This window comes from Artemia franciscana, chromosome 2, assembly GCF_032884065.1.
Source record: "Artemia franciscana chromosome 2, ASM3288406v1, whole genome shotgun sequence".
NCBI lineage: Eukaryota > Metazoa > Arthropoda > Branchiopoda > Anostraca > Artemiidae > Artemia > Artemia franciscana.
The window spans coordinates 51,595,405-51,623,218 of record NC_088864.1 but is presented as its reverse complement, the minus strand read 5'-3'; the positions used below and the strand labels follow the sequence as shown (position 1 = coordinate 51,623,218).

The window sequence follows — 27,814 nt, the reverse complement described above, 5'->3', positions numbered from 1 at the left end:
TGATGATTTCTTTTTAGGAGTACGAAAATGCCGCCGAAATAATAAACCCACATACAATAATGTAGTACATATTTGCAGGCGATAAGAAAAAATTTAAAATATATCCTAGGCAGGGCAATGGCGTAAAATCTTCTATCCGTCACCCAATTCGTAAAAAGAAAAGGCGAATTATACGAAAACTACAAGGTAACTCGCCAGTCACATTGGACAGAAGGAGGGGGGGGGAACTTCTTCGTATAGGTCCCTAATTGAGTTATTAATATTTATAAGCAATAAGCTTCCAGTCGAATGAGGATGGTAATTATTTTGTTTTATCGATTTTTCAATGAAAATACCAAAAAAAGTATTTATTTTTTTAATCCAAGGGAGGGAACCATAGCCCTCACCTTTCTCCATTGGTGTCCACACGTAAAACCCACCACCCGAAATCATCTGACCGTCATTCAAATCATACAAAAGTAAAGAAACTTTGTATATACCCTAGACAGAGCATGGAAGTAAGAAGAACGTTCATCTTCCACCTTTCTCCTCCAAAGGATTTGTAAATTCTTGCTGATACGTAGCCAGCTAGAGTACCCATACACACAAACAGTACCATTGCACAGGTCATCAATGCACCTCGATTAGCAGGCGATAAAAATTCAAGACAAGCAAAAACTGAAAGGCAAAATCAAAATTATAATTAACAAAAGCAACATTTTTTTTTTTTACCTTATATTAAGATGTTAAGCTTTAGTCTCTAACCTTCTAGAAATATTATTTCAGAACCACGCTTAAACAGGGAAAAAAGATGAAATTCAAATATTAACAAAAACCACAACAGCATTATGTCAAAGAAATACAAAAAAAAACCTCAGATGAGAATTTTCCAGACCACGGACAAAACTAAAACAAAACTAGATCTACGTTGCATGGGCAACGTGAGGTGTTGCGGCAACCTTTGCTCGGCTTCGCCGAGTAAAGTGTTGCGAGAGCAACACTTTGGTTTTGTTTCCTCGCTGCGACTAAACGCTGAAGTTGTTAATCTGTAAGGATGCTAAAATACATACTAGGTACACCAAATCGCAAAAGTTGCAAACTCCTCATTGCTAAAGATGATTGTAGCCTTACAGTCGATTATTACTTACAAGTCCCCTACATGTCTTACCACTGGAACCAAATTGGTCTTACCATCAAATACAACGGAAACAAAAAATAGGTACACCAACTAGTAATAGTTGCGAACCCCTCATTGCCGAGGATGATTATGAGCTAACAGCCGACTGTTGCTTACAACTCCCCTATATGTCTCACAATTGGTATCGGCCTATTTTTGGTTTCAGTGTGTACCTTACTACTGAAGTTGTCAACCCCTTTAAACTTTCAAACTGGTATATCTCATGAAGGAATTTTTGTACAAAAAAATGGATGACATATACTTTAATCAGCTCATCAAGAGCTATCGACTGCCGTCGAAAAAAAAAATCTATCTGTCTTAGTTCAAAAGTTGACTTTTTTGCCGTAGGCCAACTTTCTAACGTCATCACTTAGAAAGGAGCAAAGGATAAACTCTAATTTCTTTAGCAATGAGAGAACTTTTAAAGTTTAAGAGGCACATCTGATACCATTTCTCTACCGCAATCCCAAGTGCGAAAAACCGAATGATAAACTCAGCCGAAATCACGGCAGCACTTTCGGACCCGTGGGAAAATGCCGCTTTTTTGCTTCTCTAAATTTTTCTATTTATCACTCAAAGAAGATATATTCGCTGTGGGGCAGGGTAACTGTTGCATATATAAACACTTATAGATTTTAGTCCATCTTCAATTTGAAACTGGTGCCTGCCTGCTTGCCTGCTAGAACGGAGCTTTCCACTCGAAAGCAGAAACATGGTTTGATGAAACGAAAGCTTGGCTGCATAACTTCAGATAGTCCTTTCTGACATAGGCTGTACAACTCCTCTTCACTTCACACACTATAGGCTCTGGCTCAAGGACAAGCAAAAACCATCCTTTTTGGCCCCAGGCAAGAGTTCTACGAAGCTTTCCAAAATGTAAAGTCATATTCATCAATCCGGCCTAAGGTCCACACTTTCCGTAAAAACCGCAGAGGTTAGACCCTTACCACTTTCTAGCAATAAGCTGAAATCGGGGTGCTAGGAACAAAAAAAAAAAAAAAAAAAAAAAAAAACACGACAAAACCAAAGTGTTGCTCTCGCAACACAACTAAATACAACGTTTACTGTTTGCGTCAAATGTGCATTGGCTGTCTTCAGCTGAACAGAGATATCAAAAGATATATCAAAAGAATCAAATTTTTATGCTGATTTCAAATATATAAGTTTCATCAAATTTAATCTTTGTCATCAAAAGTTACGAGCCTGAGAAAATTTGCCTTATTTTGGAAAATAGGGGGTAACACCCCCTAAAAGTCATAGGATCTTAACGAAAATTACACCATCGCATTCAGCGTATCAGAGAACCCTATAGAAAAAATTTCAAGGTCCAATCTACAAAAATGTGGAATTTCGTATTTTTTGCCAGAAGACAAATCACGGGTGCGTGTTTATTTGTTTTTTTGTTTTGTTTTTTTTTTTTCCCAGGGGTCATCGTATCGACCAATTGGTCCTAGAGTGTTGCAAGAGGGCTCATTCTAACGGAAATGAAAAGTTCTAGTGCCCTTTTTAAGTGACCAAAAAAATTGGAGGGCACCTAGGCCCCCTCCCACGCTCATTTTTTTCCCAAAGTCAACAAATCAAAATTTTGAGATAGCCATTTTGTTCCACATAGTCGAAAACCATAATAACTATGTCTTTGGGGATGACTTACCCCCCACAGTCCCTGGGGGAGGGGCTGCAAGTTACAAACTTTGACCAATGTTTACATACAGTAATGGTTACTGGGAAGTGTACCGACGTTATCAGGGGTATTTTTTGGTTTGGGTGTGGGGTTCAGGGGAGGGGGCTATATGGGAGGATCTTTCCTTGGAGGAATATTTCATGGGGGAAGAGAAATTCAATGAAAAGGGCGCAGGACTTTCTAGCATTACTATGAAAAAAAACAATGAAAATATAAACATGAAAAAGTTTTTTCAATCGAAAGTAAGGAGAGGCATTAAAACTTAAAAAGGAACAGAGATTATTACGCATATGAGGGGTTCTAAAAATACTTTAGCATAAAGAGCGAGGTATTTAGGAGGAGATAAACACTTCACTCTTTATGCTAAAATTTTTTTGAATAATTTCAACTATTTATTCTACGGCCTTTCTGATTCAGGGGACATTCTTAAAGAATTGGGATAAAACAAGATTTAGTGTGAAGAGCGAGGTATTAACGAGGGGACCAGCCCCCTCATATATATAATCAAAAATATAAGAATATAAAAGTTTGTTACGTAAGTTAATTCTTAAGTTACGTATTTTTTTTACTAATAAAAACGTTCGTTAAGAATAAAAGATCTAGGTGCCTTTTTAAGTAGCCAAAAAATTGAAGGGCAACAAGACCTCCTTCCCCACCCCTTATTTCTCAAAATCGTCTGATCAAAACTAAGAGAAAGCCATTTAGCCAAAAAAAAGAATTAATATGCAAATTTCATTTTAATAATTTATGTACGGAGAGCCAAAATCAGACATGCATTAATTAAAAAACTTTCAGAAATTAAATAAAAAAAACAAGTTTTTTTAAATGAAAGTAAGGAGCGACATTAAAACTTAAAACGAACAGAAATTACTCCGTATATGAAAGGGGCTTTTCCTCCTCGACACCCCGCTCCTTGCGCTAAAGTTTGATTCTTTCTCGCTACTCTACTTTTTAAAACAATAAAAAACTTTAGCGTAAGGAGCGGGGTGTCGAGGAGGAAAAGCCCCTTTCATATACGGAGTAATTTCTGTTCGTTTTAAGTTTTAATGTCGCTCCTTACTTTCATTTAAAAAAACTTGTTTTTTTTATTTAATCTCAACAAGGCAAGGCCCATAATGCTGTTTGTTTATATTTGTTTAAGTATAACTTTATTTTTTAGATAAACTAAATTATCAAATATCAATATGACATAATTATACAGTATTATATAAATATGAAACTAGTTAATATAATCATTTCTTTTTATACATTAAAAACAAATCTTCTAAACAAGATTTCTAAGAAAACCAAAGAGGGATATTAAAATGTAAGAAGAGCAGGAATAATGTAAGACAAGTCTACTGAAAAAGATCAAAATTACTATAAATAAATAAATGAAACCCAAAACTAACAAAAACTTAAATGGCTAATCAAGTTAATGAATATTATGGGTGAAAACACAGTATTTCAGACACATGGTCTAAATTCTAAAAGTTATAATTTTGGACATGTGAATACATCATTAGAAAGGTAAGAATCTAAATTGTTTGGTGGTGAAGTTCATTTTTAAAATAATAGAAGCAAAAGGGCGGTAAATGAGCTTTTTATATAACAAAAGAAAAATTATCGTGACTTACACTTGCGAACCGGTCCGGCAATATGAGAAATATCGCTTATAATTACTTTTGGAAAAAATCTAAAACCAGAGCCATCATTAGATAACATAATTAACTGTTGTTCTTGCAACAATCGCCATTTAATGAAACAAACTTTTGACTACTCATCTTAAGCCACCCATTTTTACTGCGAGGGTAAGTCACGTTTGAGCACGTAATGTTTTCACCCAAAACACAGATTAAAGCAGAATCGAGTCACAGCCTGCTCGGCTCTGACGAATCCCTCCACGATATAGGATGTGCAACGAAACAGTCAGTAAGACCAGCGGCTCCCATGTGAGAGGTTGATTACCACAGGGTGAAAAAACGTGACATACTCAAAGTGTCGAGTGTAAGCCACGTTTTGTCACGAGTCACGAGTAAAGAGAAAGCAAAGTTTACTTATGTTGTATGTTAGAGAAAGATCTGGCTAAAGAAAGGCTCTGCTAAAGAAGTTTTTATGTGCCTCAAAGAACCCCTAAAAAAAAATTTCCCTTCATCTCTATAACGCGCATCGCCAGCACTATGAGCTTAGGAAAGTAAAAGAAACTCTAAGAGGGGCCAATCTTCACATGTGTTATCTACTACAGTAGTCTGAATGGGGGTCTTGCACATTTGAGCTGTGCAGTCGTAAGTGATGACCTAACTCATAACAAGAATGCTGTTGCAGCTTGTACCAAGATTTGTGTCGACCATTTTCGTACACATCATTTCCAACCTAGCATTATACATCAGAGGAGTGACCGTGCTGCCAGTCAGTACAAGAATCGCTACATGATTGGTGCACTTGTTCATCACACATCAGATTATGGGTGTCCTGGAACTAGATCGTTTTCAGTAACAGCTCACGGCAAAGGTCCCATGGATGGTCTTGAAGCCGAAGTAAAGCGAAAGGTTTGGCTGAAGACTTTGCCAGGCCAAGTTATTGTTAACACTGCTGAACAGTTCTATAAGCCCTGAAAATAGACGAGACTTCTATTATGGTCCTTTACCTCGCCAGTTCAGGACTTGAAGGTATCCAATCATCTCTTGAATCCTCACGCTGGTCCGCCATAAGGAAACAGCTAATTTTGAAAACGCACAAGATTCATTTTGCCACTCCATGCAGTGAGAAGACACTCCACTTGAAATTTCATTCCGTCCTTTCATCCATCTCATCAGATGGGCACTTCCATACAGTTCATGATACTGGACCATCGGAGACTGCAGTTGAAGGTCCAAGCGAACCCGAAATCGCAAACGCCAATGAAGAGAAGGATGACAGTGAAACTCCCCTCAAGGCACCAACTGATGGATTTCAGCACAAGCATTTAATGGCGGGTATGTTCATCACAGTTGCTTATGAGTTGAAAGGGAAAAGAGGAAGTATTTGTGAAAAAGTTTATGTTGGAATGATTGATACACTTCGTCCATATTCTGTTGAAGTGATCTTCGTCAGAAAAGCTGGTGCTTCTCTGTGCTGTTTCAAGTTTCATGCCAATAACCGTGATAAAATTGAACTTTCTAGAGTGGTCCAGATTCTGCTCTGTCCTGTTATTGATGGGAAGTCTTTCAGTTACAGGTTTCCATGTCAAATCACTAGTGATGCTTGAAAGAAAGTGATAAGTACTCCTTTAGTTTTGTCCCTAGTTTTTAAAGTCGAAGTTAACAAAATAAATCAAACATTTAAATGTTTTTTCACAGCACCAAAAACGCGAGTGTAAGTCACCTGTGCAAGTCACGTTGCCAACTTCACAAAACCCAGAATAAACTTTTCTCTGTAAATGATACATAGATGAATTTGTGTCCGAGACATCTGTAATGGATACTGGTTGGTACAAGCGTTTGTTGGTAAAGATGAGTCACCAACAAGAAGAAAAATTCTCAATTGAAAATAACGTAATGAAAATAAAATCCTTCTGCTGTGGGTAAGTCACGTTTTTCTAACAAGCTTTAAGAACAATTCAACTATGCTTGGAGATGTATTGATATAGCGAATGAAAGTTAATTTTTTTCCCTCCATTTATTGATGTAAGCACAGTCACTGGATGTTCTATGGTTACTTTGAAAATCAGGGAAAAGGGCTGTGAAACGAGAATAAGTCACTCGTACCTTTTCGTAAGTCATGTACGTTTTCCAAAAAGCGCAAATGACATTTATCAAAACGACATTCGCAAATTACAAAAAAAGGGCCAACTGTATGCCTCTAATTATGAAATTTTGCAACTTGGACTAGTATACCTTGTTCGAATCAATTGGTCCTGAAAGAATTTTCTGCTCTCAATATACTTTCAAGTTTCCAAGAATATAATGAGCCCAATTTCGCCACACTACCGTTCTGAGCGACATTTACAACAGTTATTTTGACAAACAGTGATTATGACAAAGCAATTTAGAGGTTTTTGACACATCAGTCAACAATTGGAGCTAATAAGTACTTTAATACCTACATATTTGGCGAGAAAATTCAGTTAACTGTTTTTGTGGCACATTATTTAAGTGATTTATTTATATTTACTTTCGAAACTAGTGATATAAGTTAGGTTGACAAATTGTAAAACAAAGAGATAAGTTTGTCATAGTCATACCTAAAGTGATAAGAGTCATAAGAAAAACTTGTACACCAGATCCAACGAAGACAGACAGTAACATCCCCTTCCTAGGTGGTCGGAAGACATCACCATGGACCAATTTCCAACCAAATTCTTCTTGAGCGTCGTCACCAGAATCAATCTACAGATAGTAAACAAATATAAACAAAATATACCACGAGCACCTACAGAATCTTCTGAGAGGAGGGACGTATTTTTTTTTTACTAACCCTTATTCTTAACACCTCGATACAAGTTAAACTCGAATCTGAATATAGCAATAAAGCACAATGAGCAAGACGGTTATAAAGTACGTTTTAAGCCCCCCTTATGCTAAAATTTCATGAAGCCCCGAGGCTTCAGAATCATACGTGATAACTGCTACTCATGTAGCTTAAAACATCCTAAACTTCCAGACTTTCCTTCCTATTCTTAGAACAAAAAAACCTACAACTGCAATTTTATATTTTTTTTTTCATATTTTTGCTGCATTCAACGTCCTTATTAATAATACTACATATCCAAGTCAAACTTGGTGGGCATTCTTGTTGCCTAATATCATACTCTTGTTTGTTCTGAATTTATGCAACCCAGTCTATCTAACACTGGTTTCCAAACCAGCCTTGAACACGGAACTCCCAAACTATTAGCGTAATGTCCATAAAAATATCACAAGTAAATTGGGATGACTTAACAGCCCTACTTAACACCTCCTTTTATGTCAATCCAACTAATAACCCAACTATAACAACAATTATATTATTCTTGACCATAGTACCAACCACTTTAACGTACTTATCTTGTATACAATATAAGGATAAGACCTTCATCAAAACTTCTCTATTAGGCGAGTCAAATTTCTCAGTTACTAACCTAACCATACAGAAAGGTATGCTCAAGGCATACCTTTCCCTTCCTAGAACCACATTATTCATTTCTTAAAATGTTATGTACAAAATTTCTTATTCTAATAAGTACAACCATACTAAGTAATTTGCCTTCTACTAAAATCGATCCAATGCCTCTACAATTACTACATTAACTCTTACCACGTAAAGTAGTTTAATGAATGAATGCCATAAATCTTCAAGTGCTCCTCCTTCATCAAAAATCGTAAGTGCAATTTTCAGCGTCTTATCTCAAAAGACATTCACTATATTATCAGCAGAAAAAATCATCAAGATACAACGCCATCACCATAAAAAAAAGTCCAAGCAACAAGATCTCTGGTTATAATCACATAGAATTGAAATAAATATCCTCATTTGGATACTTCTTTCAATTCAAACAGAATTCAAACGCACAAACACACACACACATATATATACACACATACACACACACATATATATATACACACACACACACATACACATGAACATACAAAAAAAAAAAAAAAAAAAAAAAAAAAAAAAAAAAAAAAAAAAAAAAAAAAAAAAAAAAAAAAAAACAAGACACGAGTCCATAGAGATACGAAAAAGAATAGAGGCCAAGTTATTCTAGATTTCTCGGTTATATTTTGCTGATATCTTAGGTCACGCCAATTTTTAGAATAAAAGAATAGATTACATAGCTAAAAGTAGCAAGAACTCGGCCCCTCATCTTTTTTTCTATCTGTATACAAGAATCAAACCTGGTTGTATCTGGCAATATCTTTGTGGAGTGTCCTCAAAAGGATAATCGCAACCATTCCAGACAAGAACAAGACAATCACCAAGGAATTTAAAATAGAGAACCACTGGATGTTTGAATTTGGCATTGAATCAAGTAAGTAATCCCATCTTGAGCTCCATTTTGTCTCTGTCTCCTAAAGAAAAAAGAAAATTTGGCCTAAAAATAGTTTAAAATACGTTCATGATAGCATCCAAAGAGGAAGGGCTTAATATTTGTCAATACACACCAGGTGCAGCAACGTTTGAAGTATATGGTGAGTTCGCGAAGATATAGCCAGAAAAGTTGTTCTTGCTTGTCTCCTGGATCCCAGATACAAGCAGCGACCCCCCTAAACCAAGAGGCACTCAATAACGATTAAAGGTGGTTACAAGAATAAACACATTGGAAGAAACAAAATTAGGAACTGCAAAAAGGAGGAGGAAAACCCAAAATGAAGGAGAGTAGGGACAGCTTGTACGTTACAGTGGTGGCGAAATAATAACATTCGTTTCAAGAGACCGGTACAGAATGCTCGGAAGTATCTCTGCTTCTTCCCAAGCGAAGAAGTTTTCAGCACAGTTGAGAGCACTTATGATGACAAACGAAGGTCTCTGAAAGGATAAAATACTGAAAAGTAGTGTTTTCTGCATTACAGCTTGCCACAGTTCGACTGGACTCATTAAGCCCCGTCCAGACCAAAACTTTATTACATTTTATTGTTTTTCTAAATCTTTTCTAAATAAATCTTTTTTGCATTATTTCGGATCCGAGGTGAATTATTCAGGCTATTATTTGGTTTTTGATAGCCCAGGGAGAAACGTGTGAATATGAATACAGAGGGAAAATGCAGGGTTTAAACTTCGGGTTAGGTCTTTTTTTCTGGAGGGGAATTTGTCGGCAAATTACATCGGTATCGTTTTTATGCGATACCAATATATCGGTATCGGTTTCGGACCCAAAAATCCATATCGGTCGGGCCCCCGTTATGACTGTTGTTTATAATTTACTTGCTGGACAAAAAATTATTAATCCTAAGCATAATTAATCATCTGAAAAATTGACGTCATCATGTCAGCCGAATTTTGACTTAATACGATTTTGTAAACCTACACTTTTCCAAACAATTGTAGAATTTAGCGACAATCTCCAACAATTATTGCTCTGAAATTGCTTGCCTCTTGGAAGTCGTCAAAATTACTGTTTCTTAATCGAGTTTAAGAAATCCTAATCTGTTCGTAGAGTTTCAGGGTGGTAAACCTCCTAATTTTTGGTAGTACTACTATGCACGAGGGACAGAGGGAAAGTAATATTGCTTAGCATGTAAGAGACCTTGGCATACTTTAACTAGCTTATGACATTGTTGATGAATGTTGTTGATGCTTCTTCCCCTTTTGAGGAGACGAAGGAGGAGCAAGAGATCCCTTTTTTTTTATTCCGAGCAAGTTTGTTTGCAACTGTGTGTTAGTTGGTCCAATGTGTGGGAATGATGATCTGATAAATTTTCTGATTCCAATAAGAAGCTGAAAGGACAGAGAAGAAATGTTTGAAAGGAAAGAATGGCTGAATGTCAAGTGCAGGGAAAAAAAAGAAATGATGATAATAACAAAGATTCCCAACACACAAATGACACCCTTCTGGTGTTGTCATGTGCTTGATAGTTAAAATCCTGTTATAGGAACCAAAAACAACTTTTTAATGAAATATTTGGTGAAAATTAGCAACTAATGTGGGTGTTTTAATGTTTATTTTTGTTTTGTTACCTTTACCTTATACCGGATGAAACAGATGACTGGTGATCCTTGTAGACAAATTTGGAGTACTTCCGTGATTTGATTATCACCATAAAAACCCACTACACACTAATGACACCCTCTCGCATTATAATGTGCATGAAATCTAAAACCCTGGTATTAATTTTTTTTAAAAACCTTATTGATCGAACATCTAATGTCGTTAAAATCATCTCTATTTAGCTTCAGAAAATTATTATAGATACAGGACATCAGTAAAATTTTCAATAGATCATACGACATGACTGGTAAGATGTTACCAAACGTCAGTAAAATCTTACGAAACAGTAAGCATAAAAAAAAATAATCGTATTTGTAAGAAGATACCATTTCAGTGACTAATCTGTTATACTCACCCTTAGAAATATACAAACATGTCAAAGTAGGTACAGTCCAGGAATGTCAGAAAACAATGGCGGCTCACGGCATCGTTGAAGTTTCAAAAATAGTTCTTTATGCATTTCTTCATTTCAGAGCTCACCAAAATCTATGCAATTGCAGAACAAGTGAATTACATGAGAATTCTGGGATATTATTAAGAAAATCACAAAGAAAATGATGCTTGGGAGAATCAGGGTACAATCCCACAAATACACAATTAAACACAAAATGTTACTTACCGAAATGTACCTACCTCTGCTTTGAAACCCTCCAACCTTAATGACATCAGATACTCCCCCCAATACTCTGACACATTCACACCAGTGACGTAGCGCAAATCAAACAGTTCGTGATAACCAACTGTAGTAAGGAGCGATCCGGCTCCATAGTAAACGAAACTTAAAAAATGGGATTTTGATACTAATAGATACATCAGAAGAATCGGATCTTTATGCTGATTTAAAATATATAAGTTTAATCAAATTTAGTCTTACTTATCAAAAATTACGAGCCTGAGAAAATTTGCGTTATTTTGAAAAATAGGGGGAAACACCCCCTAAAAGTCATAGAATCTTACAGAAATTACTCCGTATATGAAAGAAGCTGTTCCCTCCTCAACGCCTCAATCTTTACACTAAAGTTTTTCACGGTTTTAAAAAGTAGATTTGAGAGAAAGAGTCAAACTTTTGCGCAAAGAGCGGGGCTTTGAGGAGGGAGCAGCTTCTTTTATATACGGAGTAATTTCTGTTCGTTTTAAGTTTTAATGTCGCTCCTTACTTTCAGTTTAAAAAAAACTTGTTTTTTTTTTTATTTAATACATTCCAGAACGAGGTTAATATAGAATGCAGTTTGTACTCGTCATTAGTCTTACAATAATATTAAAAAACAAAATCTATTTAAACATAGATTAGTCTGTGTTGAATAGAATATATATTCTCTCTTACATAAATAATAGATGGTGCCAATGTATTCCCATGATAGTGATTATGTATTTCAAAAACATTGTCAATAATCTGCCACACTAGAAATAGCCAACGGTACGCACCTAGTTTTTAAATTAGCGCATTATCATTCAACCTTGTCATAAAAAATTCAATGGTCCTTTTTAATACCCTAATCCCTGGCACCTAGCAACCAAACCAAGATACCTTTCAGATAGTAATGATATATAATTTATTTCGAAAAGAAGCAGTATTTAATAATACCACACATACCCGGCTAGAAGGGTATGAAAGGATTCTCCCTTCCTGAATGACTTTAAATGGAGACTTCACCTAGAGAGGGTGTCTTGGATTCAAATAAGAGTGTAATAACCTGTACATTTACGCCTAAATTTACTTGTAAGACTTAACCAAATATCCCCCTCAAAATCCTCATGAAAAGTAGTAAAAGAAGAATGCCTCGTATTAAATCTTTTTAATATCATCGATAGAACTACAAACGAACGGATAAATCAGGTTAGACTTACGTGTAAATAATGCTTTGTTTACGGAAGGAGCCAATGAAAGCTACAAGGTTAAAATCTTACCGACGACTCTTCCTCCTCCTTCGCCAAGGTCAGTGCCCCAGGGCTCAGTTTTACCAGAATGATATTTGATTGTCAAATCTATATGGTTGTACACAAAGTACGAGTCTTTCTGGTCGAAATTGGAAGTCTGTAAAAACACATCTGACTTTAGTTTCTTATTCTCATCATTGGGTCGAGTTGTACAGGGTGTCTACAAAGTCTGGATACACACAAATCTTAATATTTTATTTATTTATGTTATTTTTCATTCCCAGATAGAATGATGACTCTGTCTAAAGAAGGAAAGAATTGAGTTAGTACTTTTGAGTGGGGAAGGAAATTTGCGGGGGATAAACTTTCCATGGGAAATTTTACACTAGGGGAATTTGCCAAAATTCCTTTACGAAGGTTTATTTTTATTTCTCTCACTTTCTCTTTTTGCCGACTCAATTTTACCAGTGGAAATGTTAAGGGTAATTGTCCAGGGGGAAATTTTCGCCAGGTTGGAATCGTCTAGAGGATCTACTTGAGAGGGGGAGGGGGCAGATTCCCCGGAAAAACTTTCCACGGAAGGAGATTTCAGGCATGATCTAAAAACAATCAAAATTAAGGTATTTTTCACATGAAACCGTATTAAGAAGAACTTTTCAGGTGGAATTGTGCGCAAGAAATTTTGAGCGAGAATGGAATTGTCCGGGAAAATTTTTTCAGGCGGGGGAAGGTTATTTTACGTGGGAAAAACTTTCCTTGGAGAGAATTACGCGGAGGGGTGGCAATTTCCCATTGAGAGGGAACTGAATTTCCTGGTATTATTTAAATTTAATGAGAAATTAAAGAAAAAAACATCTTTTTCCAACTGAAAGTAAAAGAAATCATTAAAACTTAAAACAGAAATTATAACAGAAACAGAAAAGAATAAACAGAAATTATTACGTACATAAAGGGGGCTGCCAACTCCTCAATACCTTACGCTCAGTACGCTAAAAGCTTGGATTCACATCCCAATTCTCTGAGAGCGATGTCTAAAACACAAGGACCATTTAATTAGAAAACAATAAAAACCATTTTTAAAAGCATTAAAAGACTAGCGTGAAACACGAAGTATTGAGGAGGGGAAAGCCCCTTTTATATATGCAATAATTTCTGTTCGTTTTAAGTTTTAATGACGCTCCTTACTTTCAGTTGATTTTTTTTTTTTATTATTATTTGTTGAATCATCAAATAAAATTTGTATGTATTTAGACTATGTGGCCACCCTGTATAATAAGAAAAAAAGAAAGAAAGTAATTTGGGAAATCCAAAGAATTCGAAGCGACAAATCAAAAATTTGAAACGCCATTTTCACTATTCCAAGACCTTTAAATAAACTCTTATGGAGTGGCTTAACATCTTGCTCAAATTACAAACATCTTGGTCAAATTAAACTAGCCTACTTTTTTTTTAACATTACACGACATTTTAGCGCTGAAGTGCCTCATTGGCTCTTAACTTAGTACGATCAGAAGGGTATACCTTATAAATAAGGATCAATTGTGACAAATAGAAAAAGGCATCAAACATAGAAAAAGTTCATCAAACATTAAAAACTCTGTTTGGAAATCAACCAAATAAAATAGAATTGATCAACCTGGCTGTTAATTCAACAAAATCCATGGGCCTATTATTTGGCTCTCAAGCGTTATTTTATTTTAATTTTTTAATACAAGAGCAACTAGGCCTTTTAGCCTAGCCATAGGTCTCTGTGATGTTCCAGTGCCCCTCTTGTAGTGAAGAAAAAAAAAAGTAAAATAAGCAATTGAAAAAAAAGGGTAGACAATAGTGTTGGCTATGCAAAAAAAAGTGATTTTCTTTGTTGTTAAAGTTGGGGGAGGGGCTGTGAGTTTCCTGTATGGGTTTATCGACAATAACGATACGGATGGTGCAACTTTCATTCTGATTCGATACCACTTTTGAAGTTTTTGAGACTATCTTCAGAAGTTCACAAAAATTTGTCGTCACAATAAACTTTTACATTTGGATTAATCGAAATTACAGTTATCATCCTGAACCAACTTCATATGACAATATTCTCTCACTTGACAGTTTTTTTTCCAAAAACATTTTTAAGTTTCGGTTACTATGAGCTGAACTTCGTTCTTTACTACGTTGCACAAAATGGTGCAACCATGATTAAGATAGATACCTTGATGACTATGATTTAAATATGCTCATCTCCCCAAAAGGTCATAGACCCGTGAAATTTTGGTCCAAAACCTAACATTACAGGTTGCCTCTCAATAACTTTGATTTAAATTGAACAGCCCGTTCTATTATAACAGTTCGTGGTAACGTAAGGAGCGACTCGGCTCAATAGTAACCAAAGTCCTAAGAAATAGAACTTTGATATCAATAGATGCATCAAAAGAATCAGCTTATTATGTTGATTCAAAATATATAAAATTGATAAAATTTAGTCTTGCCCATAAAAAATTACGAACCTGAGAAAATGTGTCTAATTTTGAAAAAAAAGGGGGGGGAACCCTCTAAAAGCCAAGGAATCGAATGAAAATCATACCATCAGATTCAGCGCATCAGAACCCTACTGTAGAAGTTTAAAAATATGAAATTTGCATTTTTTTTTACCAGATGAGATGAAAGATCATAGATGTACGTTATATTTGTTTTGTTTTTTTCAGGGCGATTTTACCAAAAAAAAGTCCTAAAAGATCGGGAGAGGGGACATTCGAACGGAAATTCAAAGTTCTAGTACCCTTTTTATGTAACAGAATAGATTAAAGGAAAATTAGCAACTCTTCCTAGCCTCTTTTTCCCCAAAGTTGTCCGATCAAAATTTTGAGATAGTCATTTTGTTCAGCAAAGTTGAAAGATACAATAACTATGTCTTTAGTGGTAACAAGACCCACCACAGTCCGCGGGGAAAGGCCTGTAAATTATGAATTGCCCATGGTTTACGTACAGTAAGGATGTCCCCTTTTTATAAAACCAGGCAAATTCTTTCACGCTTAAGGTTTTGATGGGTAACATTAAAATTAATGAGATTTTATATGTTTGTAATCAGCATAAAAAGCAAATTCTTCTGATGCACCTATTGTTGTTAAAATTCCATTTTTTTTAGTTTCCTTTACTATTGGCCAGGTTACTCTTTACTTTCAGTTTGTTGCTACAAATTACTTGATAATGGTGTTGGGAAAACACTTATTTCATGAATGTTACCCTTTACATTCGATTAGCCTAGCCCACTACCATTTTACAAGGCTTAGGCTACATTTTTTTTTTATTCAATAATATTCAGCTTCTTTCAAAAGTAGTGATACTTAACGGCACCACTATTTTCCCATGGAATACGTTCAACATTCACTATAAACGGAAATTTCAATTTTCACAATATTGGTGGTGCGGTTGGGAGCAGAAAAATCTACTTTTGCCCCCAATCCTTCATGAAAAAAAAAACGAATCCGGCTCTGTATGAAAGACCCTAGTGTTAATGAACTAAGTAACTCAACTATTATGTAACGTAACTGAATGTAGCCTAAATATTTGTCGTTCTGAGTCTAAATAGATTACCAAATTTAGCCTGTGTATTATCAGTCATTATTCTGTCTCTCTTTTTAAATATTCGTTTATGTGAAAAAGCTCCATTGGAGAATTGACATAACTCCCAGATATATTTTGGCATCTTCAATCTATATTCTTCTTTTCCATGCATCATGGCAGTATGACATCATTTAATTATAAAGCCGTTTCAAATTGTATAAACATCATAGCAGCGTCTAGCAAAAATGACGTCGTCCTTTTATCAAAATGTCGTCATTTTCGAAAAAAATATAACGCGATTTCCAATGCAATATCAATTAGTTGAAAAAAAGTATGAACATGATAACCAGAAGTTTCGTCATCAATCCACCCTACAGTGCTAAAAGTGTATCGTCACTTGCTCTTTACGCTAAAGTTTGACTGTTTGTCCCAATTTTTTAAGAACGGCTCCTGAAACACACGGGCCATTTAATTAGAAAAGGAAGATTTTTAAAAGTGCTAAGAGCTTTAGCATGAAGAGCAAGGTATTGAGGTAACCCCTTCATATACGGAATACTAGAGGTATTTTGCTTTGAATAACAACTAACTGAGAGACAAAATAACCAGGGAAATACGAAAACTCTTTTGTTTATTGCTCAGAGTTTGTAGCTAATGTTACAAAATAATCCGATTCACTGTTTGAATCTGATCATTGCAACTTTCACAGATCTTATTCTGGACTGAAAACAGAACGTCGACGAATTGTTCATTTTGTTTGAATCTTTTGCCTAAATGTCCATTTCGACAGCCAATCAACTTGAACAGTATCACACAAAATCAGTGTCACAAGACAGCAAATTAAATTATCTGTTACATAGATATGTCTACATTGACATCCGGCTAACTTATTATGTTATCAACACGTGATTACTGTTAAAGCTCTGAACTACCCATTTACTGATTAAAACATTTTGCTGTTAATTTACTCAGAGAAAACACATCATTTGTAGGTAGCTTCATTTTGTAGAAATCAATTACAAGTAAATGAGTCAGGTCCGACTGAAGGTGATAATGTAACTACAGATTTAAATGACACTAAAGTTAAGCCTTGTGATAAGTTGACATGTTTTGGTCTTCTAATTATTGAGAATCTTCAGAAAACCAAGTTACTAATGTTGGAAAATATAAGGAGTAAAATCCGTCGTTCTTATGCCACGGTAACTAACTAGACTAACAAACAACTCTACTACTACTACTACTAATAACTCACTGCAGAACCAAGCCGCCTGAGGCCAACACAGCTACGCACACTCCTCCTCAAACCTAATCTATTTAAAGCCTCCCTCTTTACACCCTCACAGGAAGTTTCCATTTCCTTTAAATCTTTATTTATGACATCCTCCCAACCCAGACAAGGACGACCTGCTTTCCGTGTAGCCCCAGACGGTTGGCCAAAAAGGAGAATCTTCGGTAATCTGTTATCCTTCATCCGTAGAACGTGGCCTAGCCATCTCAACCTTTCTTTCATTATAGCCCCAGAAAGCGGGATTGAACCAGACTTTTCGTACAACCTACTGTTTGAAATACGGTCAGTCAGCCGGGTACCCTCCGTAGGCAATTTCTCTGGAAAACATCTAGTAAATTTTCATCTGCTTTTCGGAGTGCCCATGATTCAGAGCCATATTTGACCACTGTCATCACTGTAGCTTCCAATATACTAATCTTGGTTTGTAGGCTTATCTTTCTATTCTTCCAAACTTTTTTTAACTGTGAAAAAACACCCTGAGCTTTAGCTATTCTACTTTTAACATCTTCACTGCTCCCACCATCTTTACTAATAATATTACCAGGGTAACTGAAGCTCCCAACCTGATCAATCTTTTCGTTACCTAATGTCACCTGTTCATCTTCACTTATTCCTAGCCTTAGTGACTTAGTCTTCTTAACATTAATTTTCAAGCCTATTTTAGCACCCTGAACTCGTAAAACCTCTAAAAATTCATTCATTTTGCTCACACTTTCATCTAATATGCTTAAATCATCAGCATAATCTAAGTCCAGGAGCGTTCTTCCTCCCCATTTGATTCCATGGTCTCCAATTGCCTTTCCTGTGCTCCTTAAGACGAAGTCCATCAAAATGATCCATATAAAGGGGGATAGAACACAACCCTGCTTAACTCCTGATTTAATACAAAACCAGTTGCTAACCTCATTTCCTACCTTAAATGCAGCAGTATTATTCTCGTACATAGCGCAAATCACTTTAATGTATTTTTCTGGTATACCATATAACGATAAGACCTTTGTTAACGCTGTTCTATCAACAGAATCGAAAGCTTGCTCATAATCGATAAAACTAAGGACCATAGGTGTTTGACAACGAAGGGACTTCTTAATTATTAACCTAAGAGTGAAAACATGGTCGACACATCCTCTACCTTTTCCAAAACCGCATTGTTCTTCCCTTAAAACTTTGTCTACAGCATGTCTCAGTCTAAAAAGTATCATATTACTCAGTAATTTGCTACCTACAGAGAGCAGACTAATGCCTCGATAATTACGGCACTTACTCTTGTCACCTTTCTTATACAGTGGTTTAATTAAGGTTTTCCTAAAATCATTGGGTACTTCCCCTTTTTCAAAAATCATGTTCATAATCTTCAGTAGCTTATTCCTAACCTCAGAGCCACCATATTTAAGGAACTCATTAATCATACTATCAGCACCTGGGCCTTATTATTTTTTAATGCTTCTAGTATTGTCACTAATTCTTCCTCACTAAACAAATCTTCCTTCACATCCAAGGTATCACAAACTTTTTCATTTTCATCTATATCTTTTCCTGCAACTGTATTTCGGTTTAGCACATTCTCAAAATGTTCCACCCATCTTTCTTTAACTTTTTCCTTATCACTAATTGTGGCCCCATTCCTATCTTTAACTGGGACTAGTCCGGATTGACGACTCCCTTTCAATTTATTAACATGCCAGTATAATATTTTACTATTATGCCGTCTAGCCGCATCTTCCAGATCCTCAGCAATTTTATCCATCGCCTCCATTTCACATCTCCTTAGTTCATATTTTAATGCTTTCTCCACTTTCTTTACATTCCTTTTGTTTTCATACGACCTATCACTCAGATAATTCTTATACAAACCCCTTCTACTCTCTATTAAACCTAAAGCTTTTTCACTAATATTCCTAGTTGCTGTCTTAGCACTCTTCCCTAGGACACCATCAGCAACTTCACAAATTGTTTTTCTGAAATTATTCCATCCATCTTCCACATTGTCAAATTTAAAACCCTCAAGTTTAGTACTCAACTGTTCCTGGAATTTTTTTCTCAAATTTTCATCCTGAAGTCTACCAACATCATAACTTTCCGGGAGGGAGTTACCCTTCCGAAATTTCAGCTTTAAATTAACCTTAGACACTACTAGATGGTGATCTTTACTTTTAAAATCAATAACGGTACTTCTATACACCCTACTATCTTGTATTGATCCTGCTAGTCTTCTGTTTACAATTACATAATCAATAAGGTTTGCTGTCTTACCATAACGTGAATACCATGTCAACTTATGGGCCATTTTGTGACCAAACACCGTATTGGTTATAACTAGGTTGTTATGCCTACAAAATTGCAATAGCCTATAGCCATTACTGTTTTCTTTTCCTACACTAAATTTACCTAGGCTAGGATACCATCTATCCCTATTTCTACCAACCTGGGCATTAAAATCTCCTAGCAAAAACACCATATTTCTACCTGGTACCCTCTCTATTTGCTCGTGTAACTGTAAGTAAAATTCATCTGAGTCACTAGTATCTCCATCAGTTGGTTCAATGGGGGTATATACAACTATAACTGATACCCTAAACTTTTTAGTCATAAAATGAGTAATTAATATTCTATTATTTATACCTTCCCAGCCTAAACAAGACTTAGCAGCTTCCTTTTTCATCATGAGCCCTACTCCCTGTCTATGTACCCCATCCTTCCTGCCTGAGTAAACAAATTCTATGTCACCTAATTTCATGCTTCCTGCCCCTGGGATATGAGTTTCTGAAACTCCTAATAAATCCAGTTCAAACCGTCTGAATTCGTCAGTCAAAATGTCGATGCGATAGTCATTTTTTAACGTCGTAACATTCCAAGTTCCAATTTTCATGTTCTTTAAATCTTTGAAATTATTTTGGCCTCAAGAAAAGCAGTGATCCCGGATACCAGTGCAGGATGGGGACCAACATATCTTCTCAAGTCTACACCGAAGCGCTTAAGCCGGCTTAGAACCGGACAGCAAGAAGTCCCTGGGACCTCCAGTAAGTTGGAGGCTTTGTGCAATCCTGCACCCATCTTGGTCACAACATGGTTTTCAGCACTTAGCAATGCTCTTCTATCAACAAGAGTCGAAATCCTGCACAGACAGTCCCAAGCCTATTACCTCCTACTCATTATATATTCATGCCTACAAATATTATGCTACTACGGGGAGGCAGCCCATAGTAGATAAATTAGCTAGGAAGAAGTTTTTCAGCCCGAAAACGCCCATCAAAACAAACCAAGCCCAGAAAATTATCCAATAATCAGAATCCCGTACGAGTGCTGTGTTGTTTACTAGGCTATAATTTCCTCGAGGGGTGCCACTCCTCAAGTGGGAAAAATTGACCGCAAGTTTCCCAGTCTTGCAGGTACCCAGAAAGGGTCGAGGCAGCCCTTTACAGAGGCCGTTGTCCATAAATCTGGATCTTACGCCCTGCCGCAGTTGTCCTCCTATAGAGGATCCTCCCACGATGGTGTTCTGCTTCACCATGCAATTTAACCCATTACTGGGAGAATGTTTGTAACTCATCTGACGTGTGAACGCAGTTGGCCCTGCTGAGTGTACATTTGAGGGGCCTTCTTCCTCCTCCACCTGTAATTATGACCCCCAGGGGAGGGTTTCCCAGTTTCTATTATGGGCCCCACTGGGACAAGGTCCTACTTGGTCTAAGCCTCCTATGGAGCTACTCTACCTATCTGTAGGGCTTTCCCCTTTCTGCTGTCCTCCACAAAAACCTAGCATGATTATCTAATAATTTTACTAACTAATGCAACTAATAAATAGTTGCAGTAAATTGCAACTTTACTTTAATTTAGACTATAAAGTAAAGGGCAAAAATAACATATACAAGTTCTGTTGTCCTAATAATTAATAATTAACTAATAAACCTAATAAACTAATTAACTAATTAACCTAATAAACTAATAATTAACTAACTATTGCAACTAATTAATAATTGAATAAAGTACAACTTTCCTTTTAGTTTACAACCTAAAATAAAGAAAACACAAAAAAAAGCTCTATTGTCCTCTACCAAAACCTAGCATGTTAACTAATAATTAACTAATAAATAGCGCATTTGGCCTGATTGCAACACCTCACAAAACACACCTTATAGAAAACACCTTTGAGAATTTAAATTAAGAAGGAAACTTATTAGAAACCCTGCTAGTACTGCAAAAGTAGACCTAAGTAGCCAATTTAGCCTGTTTGAAACATCTCACAAGCCAACACCCTATAGAAAACACCTTTGATAATTTAAATGAATAAGAAAACTTATTAGAAATTCTGCTGGTACTGCAAAAGTAGACCTAAGTAGTCCATTTAGCCTGTGTGAAACATCTCACAAGCCAACACCCTATAGAAAACACCTTTGAGAATTTAAATGAAGAAGAAAACTTATTAGAGACTGCTAATACTGCAAAAGTAGACCTAAGTAGCCAATTTAGCCTGTTTAGATATTAATCGATGGAAGTTTCACATGTGACGTACAACTTAGAAAAAAGTATGATGTCAACCGCATACACTTTCAGTTACTAATGTTGGAAAATATAAGGAGTAAAATCCGTCGTTCTTATGCCACGGTAACTAACTAGACTAACAAACAAGTCACTGCAGCACAAAGCTGCCTGAGGCCAACACAGCAACACACGCTCTTCCTTCATCCTTATCTATTCAACGGCTCCCTCTTTACACCCTCCCAAGAAGTTTCATTTCCCTTAAATTTTCCTTTATGACATCCTTCCAAATCGAAAGCGGACGTTCCGCCCTCCGTTCAGCCCTAGACGGTTGACCGAAAAGGAAAATCTTAAGCAATCTCTCATCCTTCATCCACAAAACGTGCCCTAGACATTGGGATTAAACCACACTTTTCGTACAGCCTACTGTTTGAAATACGGTCCGTAAGCAATTTCGGTGCTGAGTGCTGATTTTCTATTCTTTGTTTTCATTGTACTTCATCTTTTCCTTTTTGTAAATTTGGATTATAAATACATACATACATACATACTGCCAAATATCATACCTAGTCATACAGACAAACATTTCGCTGTAATTAAGTGAAGAATATCAAGACTCTGATTAATCATTTAAATAAAAAGAAACTTTTTTATGGTTGAACAAACCAAGCAACTGAAAATTTATGGGATTGAAACTAATCCCTATGTATCTTCAATGTTTCGTGAATTTGCATAAAAAAGAAATGAAGTCAAGCATCAGCATAAAGATTTTTCAATAAAGTGAAAAAAAAAGAATTAGAGTGAAAGAAGAAACAGAAAAAAATAAATGAGTTAAAACTAGAAAGTACAAGCGGCAGGATATAATAGTTGAATTTACAGTTTTATTCAAAATTGTATTAATATTCTATTATTCACTTCCAAAAAATGACAGCAGAAAAAGGAAACCGTTATTATCGCATACCAAGCACCGTAATCTGACAACTTCAGTGGCGTAAATAAGGGGGGGGGGGTCACTCCCCCCTGACAAAGGAATACTTCTTTGTAATGTGCTCGAAAGATTTGGTCTCTGCATACAATGGGAAAAATTTAACTGCTCTTCAACAAGATAATCATCATTAACAATACACTTAAAAAAATATAGTACACGCATGACAACAATCGTTACCAACAGTATTATTAAACATAACAATAACCACTGCATAACTTATTATAATTATTAATAAATAATTAATTATTAAGATATAATAATTAAGATATTATAATAAATAATTATATAATAATTGTGACTGCAATTGGATTGTTAAAAAACATAATTGTAGTACATGGGTCATAACAATCGTTAAAAACAGGAATCAGCAGTAAAACAACATAAAGAACACCATCAACTACTTACTGACAAGTAACATCCTTCTGATTTCCTCCCTTTAGGGTCAATATAACAGCCAATTGGAAAGCCCCTGTTGCAGTATTGTCTATTTGACTCTATGTTATAACGCCATGTGACAGGCATATTGTCTATAAAAAAAAAGCAACGACTTATTAAGTCCACAGGAAACAATAAAATCAGTTCAAACCTGAAAGGAACTACGAAGGAGGAATAAATTAATTCTAAAAAGGATAAAGAAAAGAGGGGAAATTCCGAAATGACAACAGTTCAAGCTTTGATTCAAACGTGGATAAAGGAGCAAGGACTTGAACCCAGGTTTTTTTGGATTGGGAATAGGTTGCAAAGGATTTTTTCGAGAGCAGGAGGGTACAGAAAAACTTTAAGAACGCATCAAAAATGCGTTTATATTCATTTTTGCTGTTCTTACGAGTCGAGAAAACATTCCGGGGAAGGGAGTCAAAACGTTACCCCCCCCCCTCAAGAAACGGCCTTGAATGGGTCTATAACTCTTCCCCTCTCCTGATATCTCGAGACTCCTAAAAAATTTAAACCGTTATTTTTGTCTTTTCCATATAATTCAATTATTTTGGGTCATTTCCGGAATTTCAGCCCAGTCCCCATGAAGAAAAACACTAGGTACGTGATTGTCTCATGGTTTGAAAATCCAGAAGTGAATCTTTCGACAATTCCAATTTCTTCCTATTAATTTAGATTTCATTCAATTGGCTTACGTAAAAAGACTGTTATCTATGATAGTTGATAGTTTGATATGATAGTTTGAAATCTTTGGAAAGAAATATGTAGATCATAGAGCAAAGAGAGAAAACTTACAGGGGTAAAGGGTTATAATAAGAATCAAATTCATCTTTTCATTACATCGCCATATTTGAGATGCAAATTCAGAAATCACTACAAACGGATGATCTCCAGTAGCACACTTTAATATACCGCCCACCTCGCTAATGGATACTCTCCGGAAACAGCCCATCAACAATCCAAAATATATATATAAAAAAATGAATATGTGTTAGCTACACTTCAAATATCGTATGCTGTCTGAATCATCCTAAACTCATAAAACGCGCGAAAGTCACGTCTACTACAAACAACCTGGTTATGTACCAAGCTACAGCTTCAATGTTTATGAATATAACTGTTCCTTATTATGTTGATTCCAAATATATAAAATTCATTAAGTTTAGTATTATGGATCAAAACTTACGAGCCTGAGAAAAATTGCACGATTTCCGATAATGATGGGAAAGAAAAAGTCAAGGAATCTTAATGAAAATCAAAACATCAGATTCAGGATATCCGAGAACCCTAATATAGAAGTTTCAACCTTCCATCTGCAAAAATGTGTAATTCTATATTTTTTCCAGTAGAAAGATTACAGATGCGTGTTATATTTGTTGTTGTTTTTTTTTCAAGGGTGATCCCATCAAACCAATAGTGCTAGGAGATCAAAATAGGCTCAGTCAAATATAAATTATAAGTTCTAGTGCCCTTTTTAAGTGACCAAAAAGATTTGCGCGATAAAAGATGAAATATGGTATGACTTCCCTACGTTTCCATGTTCGTTCTTATAACAAATTCTTGAAAGAATCAAGTTTTATTTTTTAATTTTTATTTCTCTCTCTCTCTCTCTTACAAGCTAGTAGGAGTTGCTATCGAGCTTTAGATTTTCTCAAATTTTGGCCAGGTGAATAACCAGAGATAGCAAATACGGAAAAAGCCAATCCTGGCTTTTCCCCTTTAGCGAAGAAATATGCAATATTTAGGAGGATGGACCCTCAGTCGAGGTTCGTCACAGAAATACAGACTATGAAGCCTATTGTTATTTTAATTGTAGCCATAGGTAAAATTCCCACCTTTATAGAATAAAATACACCTAAAAAGAATCTGTTCTTTTATGAACTTGTAAGTGTACAATTTGGTCGAGCTCGCGTGCAAAACCCCCTCCCCCGCAGAGTATTTTTAAGGACTTTTTGTCATTCTAACCCGAATCCTTACCTTAGACCTTGGATCCGCCTGTGCCGCCAGAGGCACTCAGGGCATCCATGAGACTTCGCCAATCTTTTCAGAATTGGGCAGCTGCGTATATGTCTTCCCGATCGGGTTGAACGGAAGCATAGATACTGCACAGATCAGACTTACATGTTCAACGCAAAGTGTTCCGAGGTCTTCCCCGTCTTCGACTTCCGTTTGGGTTCCAATGTAAAGTGGCTTTTGGGATCTGAATGTCCTGCATTCGGAAAACATGGCCCAAGTATCTCCACCTCCGAGCCCTAATGATATCTGTCCCTCGAGGCTGGTTGGTAAGTTTGCGGACTTTTTCATTTGTAATTCTGTCTGACCAATGGATATTTAAAATTTTTCAAAGACAATTATTCTCGAATGCAAGGATTCTCTTTTCCTGTTGCTGGTTCAAACTCCAGGTTTCGGCTGCGTAAAGGAGGAGCGGGATGACGTTGCTGTTGAGCAGGCGTTAAACAGGTAATAACTAAGTCATTTGAGAGTGCAAAATCGATTAGAAACTCACCATTTTCGTTTCGATTACCGAGGCAATGGCAAACCATAGACTGGGGGCAATATTCGTGGTCGTCACCAATTTTTGTATTGAAATCACCAACAAAACAAGCTATGCCATGTCTAGGTATATCACTGGCAACTGATCGCAGGGTTCTGTAAAATTCTTCCTTTACATCATCGCTTGCTTCATTTGTGGGTGCATAACAGACCACCACAGATAATTTTGCGTGCTGGCTGGCAAACCTAGCGGTAAGAGCTTGGGACAAAACTGGCTGCCACTTTAAAAGGGATAGACTAGTTTTTCTCGTCATCATAAGGGCAACTCCGTGTTCTCTCCTTGACCCTGTTCCACTGAATATGATACTGTGTCCACTTGGCAACTTTTCGAGGCCTGAACCAGCCCATCATACCTCAGTCAGAGCGAGAATGTCTAGATCATGCTGGCTTATTTCTTTAAAAAATTGTTCTGTCTTGGACAACTGGGACATTGTTCGAACGTTCCAGAATCCAAATTTGAATGAATCTTTCGCAGTCAAAAATCCTGTCGGGGGCGTGCGGTCGTCATAAAAAAACAAGAAAAATTGGTATTTCCCCTTTTTCAAAAATCATGTTCACAATCTTCAGTAGCTTATTCCTAACCTCAGAGCCACCATATTTAAGAAACTAATTAATCATACTATCAGCACCTGGAGCCTTATTATTTTTTAATCCTTTTAGTACTGTCGCTAATTCTTCCTCACTACACAAATTTTCCTTCACATCCAAGGTATCACAAACTTTTTCATTTTCATCTATATCTTTTCCTGCAACTGTATCTCGGTTTAGCACACTCTCAAAATGTTCCACCCATCTTTCTTTAACTTTTTCCTTATCACTAATTGTGGTCCCATTTCTATCTTAAACTGGTCTCCATGGCCTCCACTTCACGTCTCCTTAGTTCATATTTTTATGCTTTCTACACTTTCTTTACATCCCTTTTGTTTTCATTCAACCTATCACTCAGATAATTCTTATACAAACCCCTTCTAGTCTCTATTAAACTTAAAGCCTTTGCACTAATATTTCTAGTTGCAGTCTTAGCACTCTTCCCTAAGACACCATCAGCAACTTCACAAATTGTTTTTCTGAAATTATTCCATCCATCTTCCACATTGTCAAATTTTAAACTCTCAAGTTTAGCATTCAACTGTTTTTTATAATAGTTTTTTAGTTTAGTTATATAATAGTTTTTAGTTGTTTAGTAATCAAATTTTTTATAATAGGAGTCAATATACCAATGCAAGAAAAATCTAAGAGTAGTTCCAGAGTTAAAAATAATTTGGTAGAATAGGTAGATATTGCAGAAGCTTATCAGTTGCTTATAGTAAATTTAAACTACATAACGGATTGTTTCTACCGGAGAACTACTTACGAAGGTGGTTTATAGCGCAATAAATATCAGGGACCAACATTACAAAACTGATATTATTAAATGATTAAATGATATTATTAAATGATTATTTTTAGGTTTCTAGGCTTAGAAAATACAAAAATATTGACAAATTTGTTTGTCTGACCAAAACTTTTGTTCAACACGATTTAATTTTCTCATTGATGGAAAATTAAAAATATTCAATTGGTATTATTTTTAAATAGGTATTCCTTTATTGTGAAATTTGCCTCATATGCCGGATCTCTCGCAACCCGCAGAAAAAAAGTCTAAAAAAAAAAAAGCAATATTCGATTTGCATCAAATGTTTACTATAGTTGACAAATTTGCTTCTCTGGCCGAAAGTTGTCTAAAAGTGAATAGTTTCTTTGTTATGCAGAAATAAAAGCAGATAATTGGTATTATTTTTTAATAGGTATTTTTTTTTTTTTATTCTTCTTTAGTCAGAGATACTATTAAGAATTTGCCTTGTCAAACACTCCGCATCCAGTTTTCGCTTTTCCTTAAGAACTGTTAAGTGCCATTTGTGCTTTTGATTTGGATTCTAATTTTGTATTTTAACTATGTTTTTAGAAATGTTAATTTTTTTAGTAGGGGGGATATAGTGAATTTGCAAGTTTAGTAAGTCTGTGGCGCGAGAGGGAAATTAGGGAGGGATGTTAGTCGTCCTCCAATCTTGTATAATTGTTTGTTGTTTTTTTACTTATGCTGCTTTATAAATTAATCACGTTGTTATAGCTGCTTCGGTAGTTTACACGGAAGGGATGGGTGGTATCAATCACCTTTCTCAGCGATA

At 35.9% G+C, this 27,814-nt stretch overlaps 1 protein-coding gene across 1 annotated transcript; it reads right to left on the bottom strand.

Annotated features, from left to right (window-relative positions):
• Positions 1-233: 233 nt before the first annotated feature.
• Positions 234-24,045, bottom strand: LOC136035181 (transmembrane 9 superfamily member 2-like). Its single transcript, XM_065716757.1, has 6 exons — positions 23,889-24,045; positions 23,064-23,185; positions 12,398-12,520; positions 8,675-8,848; positions 7,039-7,183; positions 234-657 (listed from the first exon to the last, which is right to left on the bottom strand). Exons 1-6 carry the CDS (start codon positions 24,043-24,045, stop codon positions 449-451), a joined length of 930 nt encoding a protein of 309 aa, XP_065572829.1. The 3' UTR covers positions 234-448.
• Between the last annotated feature and the right edge of the window lie 3,769 nt (positions 24,046-27,814).

What these genes read in the sequence shown, in the direction of transcription:
- LOC136035181 (XM_065716757.1), bottom strand. Translation starts at nt 24,045, where the DNA reads ATGGGCTGTTTCCGGAGAGTATCCATTAGCGAGGTGGGCGGTATATTA. An exon ending in CAGAAGGATGTTACTTGTCA is followed by an intron (nt 12,521 to 23,063) that starts GTAAGTAGTTGA and finishes GTGTTTTTACAG; the next exon opens with ACTTCCAATTTCGACCAGAA. An exon ending in TATGACTCTTATCACTTTAG is followed by an intron (nt 658 to 7,038) that starts GTATGACTATGA and finishes TTTGCCTTTCAG; the next exon opens with TTTTTGCTTGTCTTGAATTT.